The 19027-nt window shown below is 32.6% G+C and overlaps 1 protein-coding gene and 3 pseudogenes across 2 annotated transcripts; 2 read left to right on the top strand and 2 right to left on the bottom strand.

The window, feature by feature from the left end:
• Positions 1 to 2246: 2246 nt before the first annotated feature.
• Positions 2247 to 6404, bottom strand: LOC146906712 (uncharacterized; annotated as a pseudogene).
• A 787-nt stretch (positions 6405 to 7191) lies between these two features.
• LOC146906711 (uncharacterized) lies at positions 7192 to 8103 on the top strand (annotated as a pseudogene).
• Positions 8104 to 9108: 1005 nt separating this feature from the next.
• LOC146906710 (RNA demethylase ALKBH9B-like) lies at positions 9109 to 11637 on the top strand (annotated as a pseudogene). Its single transcript, XR_015020170.1, has 5 exons — positions 9109 to 9331; positions 10225 to 10310; positions 10388 to 10698; positions 10851 to 10922; positions 11124 to 11637. The product of XR_015020170.1 is annotated as an RNA demethylase ALKBH9B-like (transcript).
• A 424-nt stretch (positions 11638 to 12061) lies between these two features.
• LOC146906709 (protein FLOWERING LOCUS T-like) lies at positions 12062 to 15044 on the bottom strand. Its single transcript, XM_085728942.1, has 4 exons — positions 14895 to 15044; positions 13783 to 13844; positions 12839 to 12924; positions 12062 to 12312 (listed from the first exon to the last, which is right to left on the bottom strand). Exons 1-4 carry the CDS (start codon positions 15042 to 15044, stop codon positions 12062 to 12064), a joined length of 549 nt encoding a protein of 182 aa, XP_085585068.1.
• Positions 15045 to 19027: the final 3983 nt, after the last annotated feature.

Here is a 19027-nt window from a genome sequence, read left to right as displayed (position 1 = left end):
GAATGAATTCATGTCCAAATGTTGTTGTTGTTGTTGTTATCTTCACATATGTTGTTGTTGAATTGATGTAATGGATATCATTGAAATGGTGAATTGGTGATGAGATTTGTTGTTGTCGTTGAAAGTTGTGGAAGTTTTGGTGAAATGGTGAAATTTGTTGAATTGATGTTTTAATCTCAAATTTGATGCATGTCTGTGTGTCCTATAATGTGCATATACCTGTAAACAATTTTTTGAAACAAATTTGGGGTCAAGGGGATCAAAATTGGGGATTTGGGGTGAAAATTAGTGGGTTCCTGTAAGGGAAAACACAAGAACAGGGTTGCCGTTCTATGCAATTCTCGCCACGGCGAAAGATGGCGTGCCAGGCAGGATTTCCAGAAACAACAAACCCCGTTTTTGTTGTTTTGAGTAATTGGGGGCCGATCCGAACTATCTAAGATGCTTCTTTCAACATGTTTAACTACTATTTTAACTCTTTAACCAACTGAAACATCTCATAGATGAGATTGGACTTGATTTTGTGATTTTGAACTTACTTTTGAAAATTGTCCAAGAACGTCGATTTTTCAGAAACTCGTTTTCTCTGGAAAAGGGAGTGGGGTTAAGGTTGTATAATGTTTATATGATTTCTAAAAATGGTTGTGATTGGTTCCATCAAGTCTTAACATGTTTTGCGTTGAAAATGGGATTCTTTTGTAAAAATGATAAAGTGAGACGAACTTTGTGAATTTCATGATTTCGTCGTGTTTAGCCGGTGAAACACCAAGGTATACTTAGTTGGGGCATTGGATCTTGTTTACTTGATTTTGGTTCAATAACTTCAATTATTTTGAAAATGGTAGTAAGATAAACGAACTTGGTTGAAAATGGTTCCTTTGAACCAATTGCCTTATAAATCTTTCATGAATGGTTTTATATGATTAATTGAGGATATGTGAATGATTGTTGAAGGTTGAATATGATTTTTATCATGAAATGTTGTGTTGTTCCATTTTGCTTGGTCTATGAAGTATATGGAATTGTTGTGATATTTGGTAGTTGATATTGATGTAAGTTGATCCATGGTGATGACTCTTATTTGAATTGTGATTTATTGAATGTGTGGACATGAAAACTTGATAATGCATTTGTTGTTGAGATAGTCAACGTAATTGGTGGTGTACTTTTACATTGTCGTTGGTAGTTGTTATGTTGAAGTTGTGCATTATCGGGTTGTTGTATGTCCATGCATCATACCATATGAGTCAGATGTTGAAATGTAAAAGGAGGTGTACTTTTACATAGTTGTTTGTAAGAGGAGGTGTACTCTTACATAGATGTGCAGTTGGAATCTATTGTTGTATGGTATCACATGCATATATGTGTCAAGTATAGACGCATTGCATATAGAGAAGAGATCTTGTTGTGATATGTGAATGATGTTTGTTGATGATAATTGTTGCTGAGTGTTGCTTGCGATACTTGGAATGATTGTATGAATGTATATGAAAATTTATTGTTCATACGAACCATTGAAAGTTGAATTGATTTATTTATGTCAGTTGTTATTTATTAATTGTGATTAATGTAAAGCTAACCTCCAGTGGTTTTGACCGCCTACATGTCTGTATGGATGGGTAGAAGCTGTGCAGGAGTAGTTGCTTTGGTGAGTGCTTGGATAGCGGGAACTATCTCCGTTATCGGTTGGAGTCGTAGGTTTAGGCTCTGATTAGGTGGTCGTGTCTTTTATGTTGTTGGATTCTATTTTTTTTTAGTTTACTTGATATTGCCCACTTGTCGGGACTTGGAGGATTTTATGTGACGTTGTATTTTGACCATGGCATATATATATATATATATATATATATATATATATATATATATATTTTGGAGATGTATGAATTGTATCCGCTGTGACTGATGAGGTTATTATATATGTATGCATATTGTTTTGGATTTTTGGTTGAGATGTAACGTCTATTTCTTGAATATTTGTTATATTCACGGGTTTTATCGCTTTAATAAAAGTAGGGCGTTACAGTGACGAAAGCTAGAACATGCGGCAATGACATGTGAGCATCGTAGGTGTAACGTTCTGAATCGTCCACAGTCACACCATTTATTTTGCAGGTCCACCTTGTATTCTCCCTTTGGTAATCCTTCTTTATGGTCGATGGTTTCACGGACGGAGAAGGTATACCGATCTCGATCAAACCGAGTGACATGATGACTGTTGGATTTAATCACCTCATCCCTGAGATATTTCATGATGTATCTGAGAATGTCTCACCAGAATTTACCCTTACCGCTGCCTCATGTCCTCTTTTAGAAAATAAGGCCGCCAACCTGTAATATGATGCTTTCACAATAGCTGTGATCGAGAGTCCTCGAATAGCCTTATACACGTTGTTTTGTGACTCTACCAAGTTACTTGTCATGTGGCCCCATCGTCGACCATCATCATGTGATTGAGTCAACTTTTCTTTGGGAATGTTGTCCACCCATGCTAAAGCCTTTCGGTCTGCAATAGCGATTTCAGAGCGGTAGTATTCGAATATTGGGATGTTCATGGCGTAACCTGCATTGTTTTGAAAAAAGTTAGATGTGTGTTCTTCAAACAAATAATATGTCTAATTTACAAGGAAAGAGATATAATTTTTACCCAAGCCTTCAACTTTCTTCTTAAGTTCTCCATCCTTGAACGATCGCATAAAGTTTTATGCAATGTGTCGGACACAAAACACATGGCTTGTCAGAGCATCATGCCATCCATTCTGTGAATCATCATACGCGCTCTTAATCGAAACATGTCTATCAGAAATGAGACATATGTTCGCCTGTGGGGTAACATGCTGCCTTAGATTTTTCAAAAAGAAACTCCATGCCTCCTTGGTCTCGCATTCCACGATTGCGAAAGCAATGGGAAATATCTTGTTGTTCCCATCTTGCGCAACAACTAACAACAATGTTCCTTTGTATTTACCATACAACCAAGTTGCGTCAATCTGGACAATTGGTTTGTAGAATTCGAAACTTAAGATGCACGGACGAAAGGCCCAAAAGAGACGCGACAATCTCATTGACCACTTCTGTTGATGGGACCGTTTGAAAATCAATAATTGTTCCTGGCAAATCTTTTTCCATAACCATCAATCACTGTGGTAGTTCTTTATAAGACTCCTCCCAGTTACCATAAATTGATTCAATCGCCTTATTTTTTGCTCTCCATGCCTTTTTGTATGAAATTGTGTAATTAAACTTCTCTCAGATGTGTGCAATTATAACCTTCACTTTAATTGAAGCATCCATATGAAGTAGTGACACAACACTTTCACATATGACATTGTAATTAAGTTTCCGATGATCTTGCATCAAGTCTATTGAGACACATGTATGAAGATCCTTCATTTTTTCAATCTCCCATCAATCACTTTTTTTCCTACATGAGGCCCGCAATTTGAAACCACAGGTTGGATCTTTACATTTGACGACATACCTTTCTGGATCTGATTGCTTCACAGAATAATCCCATGAACCATGCGTCAATGTCTGATCTTTACACAATGGTCATTTCATGCAGCAATGTTTACCAAATAATTCAACATTGTAGAAAACCATGCGTCTGCTGCTTTCATGCAATTGTCATTTCTATGATTTATTGAGTACTGCTAGTTCTGCATAATGTATAGTTTTCTAGTTTACAAGAAGTCTTCACTTCACAGATGCCACAGTACTACTTCCATCATTTGCACTCATTCTTTATATTATAAATAGGGTTAATACATTTTTACCCCCCTGTAATATAGGCGAGTTTCGGTTTTCCCCCCTGTAAAAAAGATTCTTTCGATTCCAACCCTGAAATATGAAGATTCCGTCGAAAACACCCCTGGTCAAATCTGGCACACGCCAGGTGCTGATGTGTCGAAAATTTAGTTTTTGTAAATATGATTAATCTTTTTTCAAAAATTTCAAGATTGGTCATTTTCAAAAATTTGAAGATTATTCATATTTATAAAAACCATGTCCGAATAACAGGATACAATGTATATTGATTGACATCGGTATATAAATCATGTTATACGGTTGAATGACAAGTACTTTCCGAAAAAAATATGATTTTTTTTTCATTTTTCCGGTATTGAAAAAAATCTGGAAATATGAATTTTTCAAAATTTATTAATTTTTTCCATAATGTTTTCATTTTTTTTAATTTTTCCAGATGTTACTTTTTATTTTTAAAATTTTACAGATTTTTGTTTTCATTTTTATTAATTTTTCCAATTTTTTTTAAAAAATTTCGGTATTTTTTTATATTTGTTAAGAATTTTTTTTATTTTTTAAAAAAAATTTTAAAAAAAATATTTTTTTAATTATTAAAAAAATATTTTTTTTATTAAAAAAATATTTTTTTATTAAAAAATAAGAAATGCCACGTGTCCCTATTAAAAAAATAAAAAATAAAAATAATTATACAGTCAGCGTGCCACGTCATCAAAAAAGGTGACGTGGCGCGCCACATCAGCACCTGGCATGTGCCAGATTTGACCAGGGGTGTTTTCGACGGAATCTTCATATTTCAGGGTTGGAATCGAAAGAATCTTTTTTACAGGGGGGAAAACCGGAACTCGCCTATATTACAGGGGGGTAAAAATGTATTAACCCTTATAAATATCACACTTCTCTTCTTACACTTTACACATATTCAACTTACCTTACACACTACTACTTCCACCTTTTCTTACTCACTCACACCTTTTCTTACTCACTCACATAACATTTTATTTCAAGCAATGACATACTTGGTTTGAAAATGAACATAGATCCATGGAACAACACATCAGAAAATGGGTTTATATAAATAATAATTTATTAATTTCGTTTTTTTAATTATTAATGCAGTTTTAATATTATATTTTATAATTGTTATTAATTTTAATATTTTCATAATTTTATTTATTTTGTTTTTTAATTATTAATTCAGTTTTAATATTATGTTTTATTGTTGTTTGTAATTTATATATTTTCACACTTATTTAAATTTCGATTTTTGTTATGATTAATTATGTTTTAATTTTATTCCTTTATTATTAATTCAGTTTTAATTATACTATTTGATTTTTTTTATTTTATGACTAATTTTTTAATTTACTTATATATCTTCCCTATTTTTGATTAGGATGAAGAGGGTGCACCTCTAACCACTTGTACACAACAACACCAACAACCAAGTCGTTTTATTGACGGTTATCTACGTCAAGCTGGATTTTTTGAGGTTACTCAAATTGGGCAAGTAGGGCGTTACAATATTGACAAGAATATCATAACCGCTCTTGTAGAAAGGTGACGATCCGAGACACATACTTTTCATTTTCGAATGGGTGAATGTACAATCACTTTAGAAGATGTATATATGTTACATGACTTACCTTTTGGAGGGAAAATTGTTACGGGTCCTCCAAATCTTTCGTGGAATAATTGTGCTCAACTGATGGGAATAACTCCTCCAGCACACAAAACTGATGGTTTTACTCTCTCGTTGGCGTGGTGAAGGGAAAATCTGGTTGATAATGACTTCAATGAACAATCGCCTCCGGAGGTAAAAATACAACACACTAGGAGGTACCTACTATACCTCATTGGAGGGTTCTTGTTTCCAAATACAACTGGATTATTTGTGCACAACTCTTGGTTGTATTTGTTAAGGGATTTTAATGAAACTAGAAAATATAGTTGGGGATCGGCAGTTTTGGCTTACCTTTATCGTGGCTTGTGTGAGGCGTCACGCCCAAACATAAAAGCTCTTGCTGGATGTCATTTTCTCTTACAAGTTTGGGGATATTGTCGGTTGAGTCATATCGCTCCGAGAAATGACAAACCACTCGAGTGGTCGCTAAGATTAAAGTAAGCATGGTCACTACATTTTTTTAATTAATTCCCTCGCATATTCTCACTTCTTATTAATATTATTATATGGTAAATTAGTTACTAATTTTTTAATATCATTTGTTAGATGGACAGGAGTAGGTTCAAGATACTACGAGAATCCAAGCCACGACACTATAACTTACAGAAAACAGTTTGATGACATACTTGAACATCATGTAATATACCCTTGATTTTTAAATTATTCGTTTATATATATATATATATATATATATATATATATATATATATATATATATGAGATAGGATCCATTGACACCTGGTGTCAACGAATTCGTTGACACCAAATCTCAACCATCAATTTTGTCTAATCCAATGGTCCATAATTATTGGTTCAATTAACTTGTGTATCTTTTTTTTCCTTATCTCACCTGATCCCATGCCCAATGTTTTGCTTCATCCTCTCCAACACACATCAAATAACCCATCCAATATTGATCAATGCAAACCCATCCAAAATTTAGAAACACAATTTTCATGTTAATTTCACCAATCAAAGCAATTTAGAAATTGAATAATTCAATTTCAAGAATAATTCTTCCGTCTGAATTTCAAGAACTCAATTAAAAGTGGTGAAACTCAAGAACTCAATTTAAAAAACAATTTTTTTGGCCTCTTCAAAAAAAAACAATTTTTTTGTTTGAATTTAAAGAACTCAAGAACACAATTAAAAGAAATATTTGCTTCTCACTTATCTGAATTTCAAAAGTCAATTTTCACACTTAGAATTCCACCAATCAAAGTGAAGCCATCCAAAATACCATGAATTCATTTGCTTCCTCTAATTCCAATCGATTTCATGAATAATAGATAAATTATCTGTATAGGTTGCAATTTATATGAGAAATAAATCAAGGAGTGGATGTGGTGGAGAGCAGCGCATTGTCCAGAAAAAACAATTGAGCATCATTGTGATTTTTTTTTTGTGAACAAACATCATTATAATTTTAAATTGCCATCAAAAGTAATTAAGTAAGGATACATTAGCGTGAGTCAATTTAGAGAATATTATTAGCCTTTGATTAAAATAGATTGATGGTTGAGATTTGGTGTCAACGAATTCGTTGACAGCTGGTGTCAACGGATCCTGACTCTATATATATATATATATATATATATATATATATATATATATATATATCAAAATTGTTAAACGTACACTAAATCTTCTCTTTTGTTTGTGCCAGTTTAAATGGAGACCATACAAGAAAGTTCCACACAATGTGCTTGATGACTATTGGGATTGGACTGCAACAACTTACCTTATATGTTTTGACAAGGTAGAATGGCATCCAACTGATAGGGTCATGCTCCAATTTGGTCTGCCACAAGAAATACTGGGGGCCCCAAAAGACATGCGGGAATTCCATGTGTTGGACAAACGGTACAAGACGTGGTACGAATCCAATGGTTTTCGCTTTCCACAAGAGAGCCAACATTGGGACAAGATCACTCACCCATACTCATGCGTATATTGAGTGCTTGACAACCACATGCAACCCACGTCTACGGATTTCAATTGACACAAAACCATCTAGTTCAGATCCAGACGAAGAAGAACAGCCTGAGCATAAACCTGAAATTCACAACGACCAACCACCAATTCATGATGATTTTTGGGATCATGAATTTTTTTCTCAACCACAAGATCATTAATCCCAACCACATACAACACAAAACAGTCATGGTTCTGTAATGTATGAATTTCTCGACACCCCCAAAAAAATATCATCCAACCACCACCATATACCACTCCGAGAAATGCATATGAGCCTTATTATCATTCAACTTACCAACAAAATTCAATGCCAAACTTTGGTTACAATGACCCAAATCAAGCTAGCACGTCCAACAACAACTACATCTCCTATAACGACCCAAACCAATCTGGACCGTCCAACACCAATTACCCCCTACAACAACCCACAATACCCAATGTACACCAACAACCCACCAACACCAACAAACCTACTATCTCGCTTCTCTCCGGCTTCATTTAACTCCAATGAACAATTTCTGGATTTGGGATGGCCAACAAGGGAACACAATGTGTCGTTGGGTTATGGTAGTCAGGTACAATCAACTGCAGATAACAATGACGAAGACCAACACGACCCTCAAGTAAATCGTGGAAGACATCGTCAAAGACGAGAGTGTGGGACCGCAGGGCATTTATAATAATTTTAGATTTTATGGTATTTTATTTGTTATATAATTTTAATTAGATTTTATTAAATTAAGTTATTATAAACGTAAAACCATGCATGAAAAGTTGTTTGTCCTTATTATACCACTCTACTCCAAGTAGAGGGGTATTTAAAATTTTCAAAAAAAAAACCCATAAATAGGACGCAAGATGGACTTGCGTTGTAGTAAAAAAATTAAAAAAAAAAAAAATAGGAAAGTACCCCGCAACTCCAAGTAGAAGGGTACAATAAGGACAAAAATTTTGTCACTTTTTAGGGTATCCCGCAACTCCAAGTGGAGTGGTACCAGAGACACGTGAAAAAGTAGGGTATTTCTGCAATTTTCCAATAAAGTAGGGTAGTTTTGGATTTTTTGGCAAAAAGTAGGGCACAAAAAAAAAATCGCACCTTGTAATTGTAGTTTTACCAATATTTCTAGTATGATTATGTGGTTGTTTGTTTTCTGCAATTTTAAGTTTTTTTAGTCAAGGTACCATGTGATTCAAAGCAACAATGTTGATTTAGTGTTGAATTTTAATAACAGCGTAATAACATGAATTTTATAATAACCTACCACAAATCAGAATTATTATTACTACTATTTTGTTATGAATTTTATCTGTTTTCAATTTTTGGAATTTTGTTTCGAATATCCAAAATTGAAAATAAATGTAAACAGTGTGTCCCTTTCACAATCATTTTTTCTTGATAAAATCTTTTACCTTATCTGTGCATGATTCTTCATCGATTAACACATTGTAAAATTTTTCTTTTGCAACTCAAACATTAATTTAATGTTTATCCATGCATATAAGCCGGACCCACACCTCCTATCCCACGCGCACCTTCCAATTCTTGGAGAACACACACTGCTGGCCCTCAGAAAATTCTGTTTCCTACGAACTAAAGTTCCCCACAAAGACGTCTCATATAAATACGCCCTAGAAATATAACTAATAAATATTTCATAAATATAGAGGAATCCACCTTGAAGAACATGAAGAAGAAGACACTAGAAGATGAACATGAGGAGGATACTGGGTTTATGAATGTGAAACGTAAGAAAGATTTTACCTTTCATGAAAAGGTTAATGGAAATTTGATAAATATTCTTGAAGGTCTTGAGTTGCATACTGGTATCTTTAATGCTGGTGAACAAATGTGGATTGTTGACTGGGTGTCTCATTTTCAAGAGATGGGTAGAAGTGGAAAGCTCAAAGGTTTGTGATTTTCATCTCAAAACCTCTTCTTTTGTCGTTAATTTGTTATGTATTTGTTGTTGGTTAATGATAATGATGCCTCTAGGACAGAAAAATCCAAGGCTTTAGATTGTGGTTAATTCGATTTTTGAAACATTGGAATGATTCTTCCTTGTTTTGATATTGCGGATTTCGTGAATTTGATGATCTATAGCTTACTAATTAACCCGATTGCCGTTGTATCTGCTTCTATAAGTTATCAAGATCTAGTTAATTCTACTGTGTCATTTGTTCTATTAAGATTTCGTTTAGCTATACAATTGTTGTTGACTTATCAAATGTTTATATTTGGTTCTTTTTATAGTGCAGATTCATATTTTGTATCGTCTTGATTTCTTTTTTTGTAAAGACTGGATTGATAATTTAACTGTGAGATGGAAATTTAAACTGTTAAGATGGCTGCCGAGTGTATACTTGTACCTCGATTTCCAATTTAACAATTGCAACGAAAAAGTAGTCAAGTGCCTTGTAACTTCACTACTCAAGCTTATTGTTCATAATAAAAACCTTCAATTTACTCAACCTTGAGCTGCTTGCTATCAAGAGTAACAATGGTTGACAACTAGTTATTTATTTTAACCCTCAACCAACTCTACACCTTTGCTACTTACTTATCAACGTAGGTAGCTTTACTTTTTTGGGTTTCTAACAGTTAGGAAGTTGCTAAAGGTGTGCAATACCTTGTCCCGCTCAAAATCCCTCAATCAGCCACATGCTCTGACCCTTTCCCTTTGACTACAGGCCATGGAGATACCAAATTTACATAGAACTAACTTTCATATATTTGGTAATGTGATAAATAGCTTTATTTCTGAGGAACTGACTATATGGGTGTTGATTCTTAACTTTTTCAGATCGGACATACTCAGCTCCTCCAAAGTGGAAGTCGGGCAAGGGACGCGAAATTATCCAATTTGGGTGTTGTTACAATTATACGGTGGTTAGTACCTCTCACATAATGTTTGATGAGCTTCATAAATGGATGTATAACTTCTAAAATTAACTTTTTGGTTAAAGGATAAGGATGGTAATCCACCTGGTATTCTCCACTATGCATCCATAGATCCTTTACCTGAATTTTGTAAGTACATCATTCGACGCCTAGTCAAGTGGCATGTACTTCCAACTACTTGTGTCCCAGATAGTTGTATTATCAATGTGTATGAAGAAGGGGACTGCATACCTCCACACATTGATAATCATGAATTTCTTCGACCATTCTGCACTGTCTCATTTCTAAGTGAATGTCGTATACTTTTTGGATCATGCTTGAAGATTGTAGGTTCTGGTAAATTTGATGGTTCGTTTTCTATTCCTCTACCAGTAGGGTAAGTATTCAATCTTGATTTATTTACTAAGAAGTCTATATAGTTTTTTAACTGTTGCTACACGGTGTCAGATCTATTTGGATTAAATTATTTACCAATTTTCCATTGTTACAGAGGATTCCAAATCTTATAATCATTTTTTCCCTCTACAGATCTGTACTTGTTTTAAATGGAAATGGACCTGATGTAGCTCAGCATTGCGTACCTGCAGTTCCTAAGAAAAGGTATTTACTAATATGATAGCACGATATTCCCTTTTTGGCTTTTAACACCGACAAGAAGTTATTGATTTGTCCCTGACGGGATGCTCAATGTTAAAATGGTCCATTAGTGTTACGGTAATTGATAATAATTTTCTCTTTTCCAATTTTTTTACAAACTAAATTATTACTGATTTGTGTTCTTTTTGTTGAAAATTTTGCTAGGATATCAATCACATTTAGAAGAATGGATGAATCCAAGCGACCTGCTGGGTATATCCCAGAACCTGATCTTCAGGGGATCCAACCATTGCCCTATGAAGCTGAGCAAGAAGAAAAAAAGTCAACTGTTTGGGAGAACTGGGAAAACAGACCTAACAAACTGTTGAGCAGAGATAATAGAAGAGGTGGCAGGATTGATGGAATGGGATCTGCACCCATGAGGGATAGATTCTCAGAGCCTCGTGAGTGGACTCAAAATTCACAAGATCTGCACCAACTCGAAAGAAAAGATATTCAGAGCCTCGTGAGTGGAATCAAAATTCACAAAGATATGCACCAAAAAATGATAGATTCTCTGACCCTCGCGAGTCGCCGCAAAGTTCACAAAGATCTCCAATTGAGTGGAATAGGTATAGGCCGAGTAGTTAACAAGGCGGTGTATTATTAGGATCTGAGGCTCATAACTATTTATATTTATGTAATTGGTTAATTGATTGTGACAGTTAACAAAGCCAAATCTTAACTAATGAACAATTCCAAAGGTGTTTTAACAAACATCCTTAACAACTGTGATGTTGCTTATCCTGTTTAAATAAACATCCTTAACAACTGTGATGTTGCTTATCCTTATTCGTATCTTGTTGTAGTTATCCTAAGAGTTACTTAGCCTACAATCAGAGCAAAATAAAAGCCTACAAGAATCAAAACATATTTAACCTTTTATTTTAATTTTGTAAGAGATTTTGCTCAATTTCCAGTCAATAACCCAAAGAAATACTTTTCGAATCATTTAGTCCTACGCAGTTATTGATAATTGCTTTTCCATGTTTAATGTTTTAGAATCTATTAGTGCTTCTGTAATGCGAAAACTATTTGAGGACTTTTCCTTGTAAATAAATATGTTTTAGAATCTATTAGTTACTATTTTTAAAACATTTGAATCATTTAATGTTATTGTTTTTGCCAAGATAATCAAAACCGGACCGGACATTGAACTGGCGTAGACAATTGAAATAGAGAGCAGCAACGGGTAATCCAAGATTATAAACTTCTGCAAAATCTCTTGTAATGAAATTTTGCTTCCATCCAGGAGCTAATATAGTGTGCCTACAAGTTTGCCTAAACAACACAAAAATCACACGATGAATCCCTGATGTTGGTCTTGGACTTTCATAGCTCACTATCTCCTCTCCTGCAATTAATAAAAACACCATATATTTATACATACATGATTAATAATAATAAATCATAAACGGATACTAAATTGATGTTTCTAATATGAACTTAGAAAGAAAAAAAATTAAATCAATATTTTAAAAATCAGGGAGACTTCTTAGTCATGGTTACAGTTGAACTTAATGACAAATAAACAAATTAATAAAGTACATAAAATTTTGTAATAAAAAGGAAAAGGGTTTAAAAACTGTATAAAATCAAACCGATTGAATCAACCGTAGTTAAAACGACTCTATCCAATCCGTTTAATTCAGTTCAACCAAACAACATTAAAATTATGATCAAACCAATCAACAAATTGGTCATTCCTTAATTTAATCGGGTGAATCCATTCAGTTTTAAAGCAATTTCAAATGTGCAACAAGCTTCGTCAAAAAAAAAGTGCAACAAGTTAAAATTATAGAGAAAGATTTTGCTCGTAATTGCGCAAAAGATACTCGATTTACAATAAAATTAGAAGTCCAATGAAATTGTGCACGCACCGAAAATTGTCCCTGTAGTAGCTGGAATCTTGGTTACCATCCTAATTAGGTATCCAATGAGGGAAGTAAAAAAAGTTAGAATGGAACTAAAATCAGCCAAACAAAAGTTTCAATCACACACAAATGTATGTATACACACATAATTTAAATATATAGCAGCACTGTTTTCACATACACTATATCATACCCAGAAAAAAATATAGACAGTGAGAAGAATAAAGTATATGGGATGAAAATACCATTGCAAGGAAGTCTGTTGCTTTTATTGATAGTTGACAAAATTAATAATACTTTGGGCCTGCTGAACATTTCTTTCATGACAGCATGTTTTAATCCAATTTAAAAAAAATGTATTTCCCTATTGACATAAGTATTTGTCTGAATTTTCGAAGAGCTTAGGAAAAATATTAGTATATTTTGAGAGCCTTGGAAATAGCATATTACACTATAAATTGCTATAGTCTCATTATATATGCTTTTCTTGTTAACTTAAGAAATAAGATTAGGACTTATGTAAAAATAAAGTTTTTGGTCAAATAGTACGGCTGTTTTCACCACTAAAAAAAAATTATGACTTACGTGAAACAAATTTAACCAATTTTTAAATTATAAAAAAAAAGTATACATAAATACTTAAATTAATAAACAAATAAGTGCTTAATCAATTTTAATACATAAATGTGACCCTATAGAATATACAACAGAAATTAATGCATCAATATGAATAAAATTTCATAAACATTATACTGTAATTAGTTCTTGCCTTCGAAAAAAACAATACCATGACCTAATATGATTGTGTGGTAAATTTGAATATCAAATTAAACATATACTCCATATGATATATATGTAGATTGAGTATATAAAATATATGTACATCGATCGTAAGGAATTGAGGGTTGATTATTAAGTAAGTCCATATATATGGCTATTTTCCCACTTACCAATGCAGGTATTCCCTCATATTAGGGTTACTAGGGCTTGGTCCATCAGGGCCCACCATCACCTGAAAAATGCCACAGATTCAAAACGAGAAACACTTGTGTGGACCAGGACCAAGAATTTTGGTTTTGGTCACACACACAAATTTTTTCCTTCTCTCTCTTCTCTTCTCTCTTCTCCATTTTCACTCTCTTCTCTCTCTTCTCTTTTTTCTCTTTGTGTGACCAAAGACCACTTGTGTGGACCAGGACCACACAAGATTTTCTCGATTCAAAACCCCTAGAAAAAAAAGCTTTAATAAATTGAAAATTTTGGCCCTTCTATGGTGACATCATTCCTCAAGCATTATTGTTAAGAGTGATGCCTATTAGGTTTAATTTGCATTGTTAAGAGTGATCCCTATTAGGTTTATTTGCATAGAAGAAAGATTATTGGTGAAGTAAATGATACTCTTAATGTTTAGTGATTGAAATTTCAGGAAACAAAATTACAATTATTTGCTAGATGTCAAATTTTCTTCTCCGGTCGACATGGAGTGTATATATGGTTTGGAGTGATTCACTATTAATAGCTAACATTTTCGGCTGACTTATTATTATGACATTATTATTCCAAATAACTTGCACAATCAGTTTTTGATTTGAAATTTTGCCTCACAAGGGGTGCATGGGAAAGACACTACCAGAAAACATATTTTTCAATGATACTTTCCCATGATTAAGACTCATGGTGCAGCTGATGGTAATACAGTGCTTTCGCAGTTGTGTATAAACGTTATCGGCAAAGCTTTTTCCGACCACTTTGTGGCCGTCGATAAGCCTTCTATATTTGAATAGCTTTTTTGCGGTTATAGATGGCTTTTCGTCAAGGATAAGTACGGTAGTATTTATCCTTGGAAGGTCATTTATATTCTTATATATATATATATACTTCTATATGTATCTCTATGTTATGGGTTTGAGCACACTTTGTGCCCTAATTTATATATGGTAATCTCTTTGTTGTTTTGAAGGGAAAAAAATTGAAGAATGTAACTAAGATCGATATATTTACTTAATTAAAGAATAAGTAAACCAAACAAAGTGTATAGAGTCCTGAGATCATTTCCACCAACTTGAACTCTTGGTGGATTGACTATTTGGGAGGGTTTGAGCTCACCACTGCTGACTTCTTTGTTATTGTCATAAACAACCCTCAAAGACACTGAATTTGTAAACGGATCCAAAACATCTCTAATTACACCACAAACCACAAGAGGATTCATTGATTTAATACGCATAATTAACGATGTATGCTTTCTTTTTGTTGCTAATATAATAATGTATGCTTTGATAACTTGCTCATTGGCTCTACTACATGGCCATGCTTTTATATATGCTTTGGACTTGTCTTTCATGAGGGGATCACTTGTCATCAATAGATTCTGTCTTTTCTTTCTATACCTTGTTCCATTTAATTATTTTCTTAAAGTTTTTTTTTAGGGAAATTATTTTCTTAAAGTTATTGTCATATTTGAGAGAGAAAATATAAAGAAAAATAAATAAAGAAAAAAAATATTTGTGAGAATAGGAGCATCTCTTCTAGAAAAATAATTATGAATTTTTGAATTGTATCCTAGCTTGTATATATTGTTATATACCAACTTCATAAATACTCATAAAGTTTCAGAACTGTTTGATATGTAATCAAATAACTACAAATGAGCATATAATAATCTTTTTAAAAATAAAATCAAGTGTTTACCATAAAATTACATGGTTACAGATGTCCAATAAGAGGTATATTGTTTAAATTTCCAATTTACATGAAATTTTATTTTCGTGATCTAAGGCAAATGGAGGGCCCTAATAGGGACACTTTTTTTTTTTTTTTTGAGAGAAAGGATATTGTGAATAGATAATTTGACTTATGAACGAATAATTACCTTGTTTAAATAACAATGCTTTTTTTTTAGGAAAAATGCTTAAACAGTGTCATTTAGTCACTCGTAAGCAAGACCCTTATAATATAATATTAGTCAAAATTTTGAAGCTAGAATCTTTTTATTAAAAACTCATTTAGGTGTCACACAAATCAACTACTTGAGCTACATATGTAAATTTGTCCAAAATATTTTTTGCCTCAGCATCTTGATATATGTTAAGTATAAGTTTAAAAACAAATGTTTAGGATTACAGTTATGTTTGTATAACCATTACGTTACACAATTGGACACAATGTACATTTAATTTGCAAAATGCATTTGCATGAAAAATGCCAAATGGTAAAAATATTACGTAGTTGTCTTTACTTTGTATGTCAAATGGATTGGAGCACTAACAAGTCTAGATTGATGTTTGATCCTTAGCCACAAAATAGATACTTTCTAAATCTATTACTCGTTCGTAGGCACTACAACATGAAAAGAAATTTATTGCATGGTCAGCATATATGGAATATAACTTAGAATAAAGGAAGCACTTGGATTCCCTCACCACTCACTATTTACACTTGGCTATCAACAAATTTAGTTTTTGATTTGGTATTCAACCATAGAATTTGATAGGGTAGGAGATAATTTTGCTAATTCCTCCCTATATCTCTTTTTTTTAATGATACCTTCATATGTCTCTTTCCTCGTTAATAAAAAATTAAATTAATCAAATGATTCAGTTTAAGTGGTTAATGAACTTTATTAAAGAATGCATCGTTTGAGAGAATTCGAAATCAATTTTTAGATAAAATAATTTTTTGTCATACTTTACTTTGTTCACGGCGAATTCCAGATTTCTAAGATCCCTTCCCCGTAGGAACCGGAAGGTTAACACCAAAAATAAAAATTAGGCTAAATAAATTTTTGGTGCTTTTTAGTATCTTAAATTTCGTTTTAAGTTCCTCTAAAAAATTTCAAGAAGTTTTTGTCCTCTAAATGTTTTCGATCACGACTTGTGGTCTTTATATTTTTTTAATGAATTTTTATATAATTATTTAGAATATTATAACAATCTCTCCCACCTAAATTTAGAATATTTTGACAAAATATGAATTTTTAAGGGCTAAAAATTTAAAAATTCATATTTAGTTCATCGCTCGCTAAAAAAAAAATTAAATTTTTGCAAGAGAGATTTTTATAATGTATTAAATATTACCTCAAAAGATAATTCAAAATTTCGAAGATACACATGAATTTTACACTTTAGAAAAATTTGATTGTCACAATATAAATGTTAAGTTTACTAAAATCACTAAGTACGTGCTCTCAAAAAAAAAAAAATCACTAAGTATGTAGTTGTCTTTACCTTTGTATCTCAAATGGATTGGAGCACTAACAAGTCTAGATTGATATTTGATACTTAGCCACAAAATAGATACTCTCAAGTCTCAAATCTATTACTCATTCGTAGGCACTATAACCTGAAAAGAAAATTAATGCATGGTCAGCTTATATGGATCATAAATATGATACAAGACTACAAGTATACACCTTGGAATAAAGGGAGCACTTGGATTCCCTCACCAGTCACTATTTACACTTGGCTATCTACAATTTCAGTTTTTGATTTGGTCTTTCAACCATAAAATTCGATAGGGTAGGAGATAATAATGATTGTCTCAACCCTTATACTTCATTTTTGAATTATATTTGAGAGGTGTAAGAGAGATGGAAAAGGAAAAAAAAAGACTTGAAGGGAGAATGGAGTCGGAGATGTATGCTTCAATGTCGGTCTCGAAAACTGCAGTGATGATGCGTTGGTGGAGGGTTAAACTCTTTATTCACTATAGATGTGTAAAATGTCAGATTTGAAGGTTTGAAGAAACATGAAAGAAAAACAGAAAAAAAATATAGTGTACATGGACCATGTTAAAAGCTAGGGTTAAATATGTTTTTGGTTCCTATAAATATTTAGTAGTGTTATTTGAACAACCATATTAGACGACTTTTGTGACAACTTCTTTTTTCTCTCTTTTAATTGGTCAAAAACAATTGAGAGAGAAAAAGGAAGAGAGAGAGAGAGAGAGAGAGAAAGAGAGAGAGAGAGAGAGAGAGAGAGAGAGAGAGAGAGAGAGAGAGAGAGAATAAGAGAATAATGTGAGTATGAGAGAGAATGTTGTCAAAAAGTGGTTGTAAATATCATTTCTCTAAATATTGTAACTTTTTGTTTTGGTCCCTCTAAAATTTTTCTTTGATTCTTAATCCCCTAAAATTTTATGTTTAGACTTTTGGTCCCTGCTGTCAAATGGGGTTAACGGCAGCTGCATGGCGCTGATTTGGTATTGCCAAACTGGTTATTTTTAATGACTTGGAGCTGAGTGGCATGCCACGTGGATAATAAGCTGATTTATAAAAAAAACTGAAAATTTTATTTAATTTAATTTGTTTTTAATTAAAAAAATAATTCATTTGTCTCAGATACGGAACACGCTTTCTTCCCCCAATATTTCACTTTCATCTCAAAAATTTTATGTACTAGAAGGATACGAGTCTTCCCTATGGAATAGACTTGTAATGATGGGTATCTATTCTATCCTCCTCAAACATTTGGTAGACGAAAAAAAAAAGCTGAACCCATGCGGTCCCTTCTAATTTGGAAATTTCTCTTTCCCACTACCTTTTTCAATTTCCACTCTAAAATAAAATCAATACTACTATGATCTTCTATTGTTTGTTTTTACTTGTTTCTACTTTTCAGTTGTTAATGATGGAAATCCACTCTCCTTAGGTAATTTTTACTGTGTTTACACTATTTAAGAAAATTAAACTAAATGGGTACTAAATTTCATTATTATTGTTTAATTAATTAATCAATTATAATAGTGGTGATTATAATCCAATATACAAGGTAAGTTTATCAAAAAAATAAATAAATAAATCCAATACAAGGTAAGGTCCGTTTATTTTTTTGAAGGAAGGTAAGGTCAGTTTATTTCATATTTTTGGTAAAAAAAAATGATTTGGAATGAGTTATTTCTATAGTTTATTTTGTATAATTCATAGTTTTCTTAGAAATTGTGCATTCAATATATTAAAAAAAGCTTAAAATTTTATCCTTTCAATACAAAAGTTAACTCTTAGTTTCTTTTTTAACTTTTTAACTTAGACCCCAAGAGAACAAGTTAACACGACCCTTAATTTATTACATCATACAGATTACCATTTACATTAAATCCATTAAAAACTTTTTTAAAAAAAAAAACTTTATAGCCATTAATTGATATATGCTTATAAAAAAAGTTCCATTGTTTTTTTTTAAGGATGGTTATTTTGTG

The sequence above is a fragment of the Medicago sativa genome, chromosome 7, assembly GCF_051527215.1.
Source record: "Medicago sativa cultivar Bolivia chromosome 7, Bolivia_mono, whole genome shotgun sequence".
NCBI classification, from domain to species: Eukaryota; Viridiplantae; Streptophyta; class Magnoliopsida; order Fabales; family Fabaceae; genus Medicago; species Medicago sativa.
Note: the sequence above shows the minus strand (reverse complement) of the source record. Positions and strands in the feature narration are given on the sequence as shown.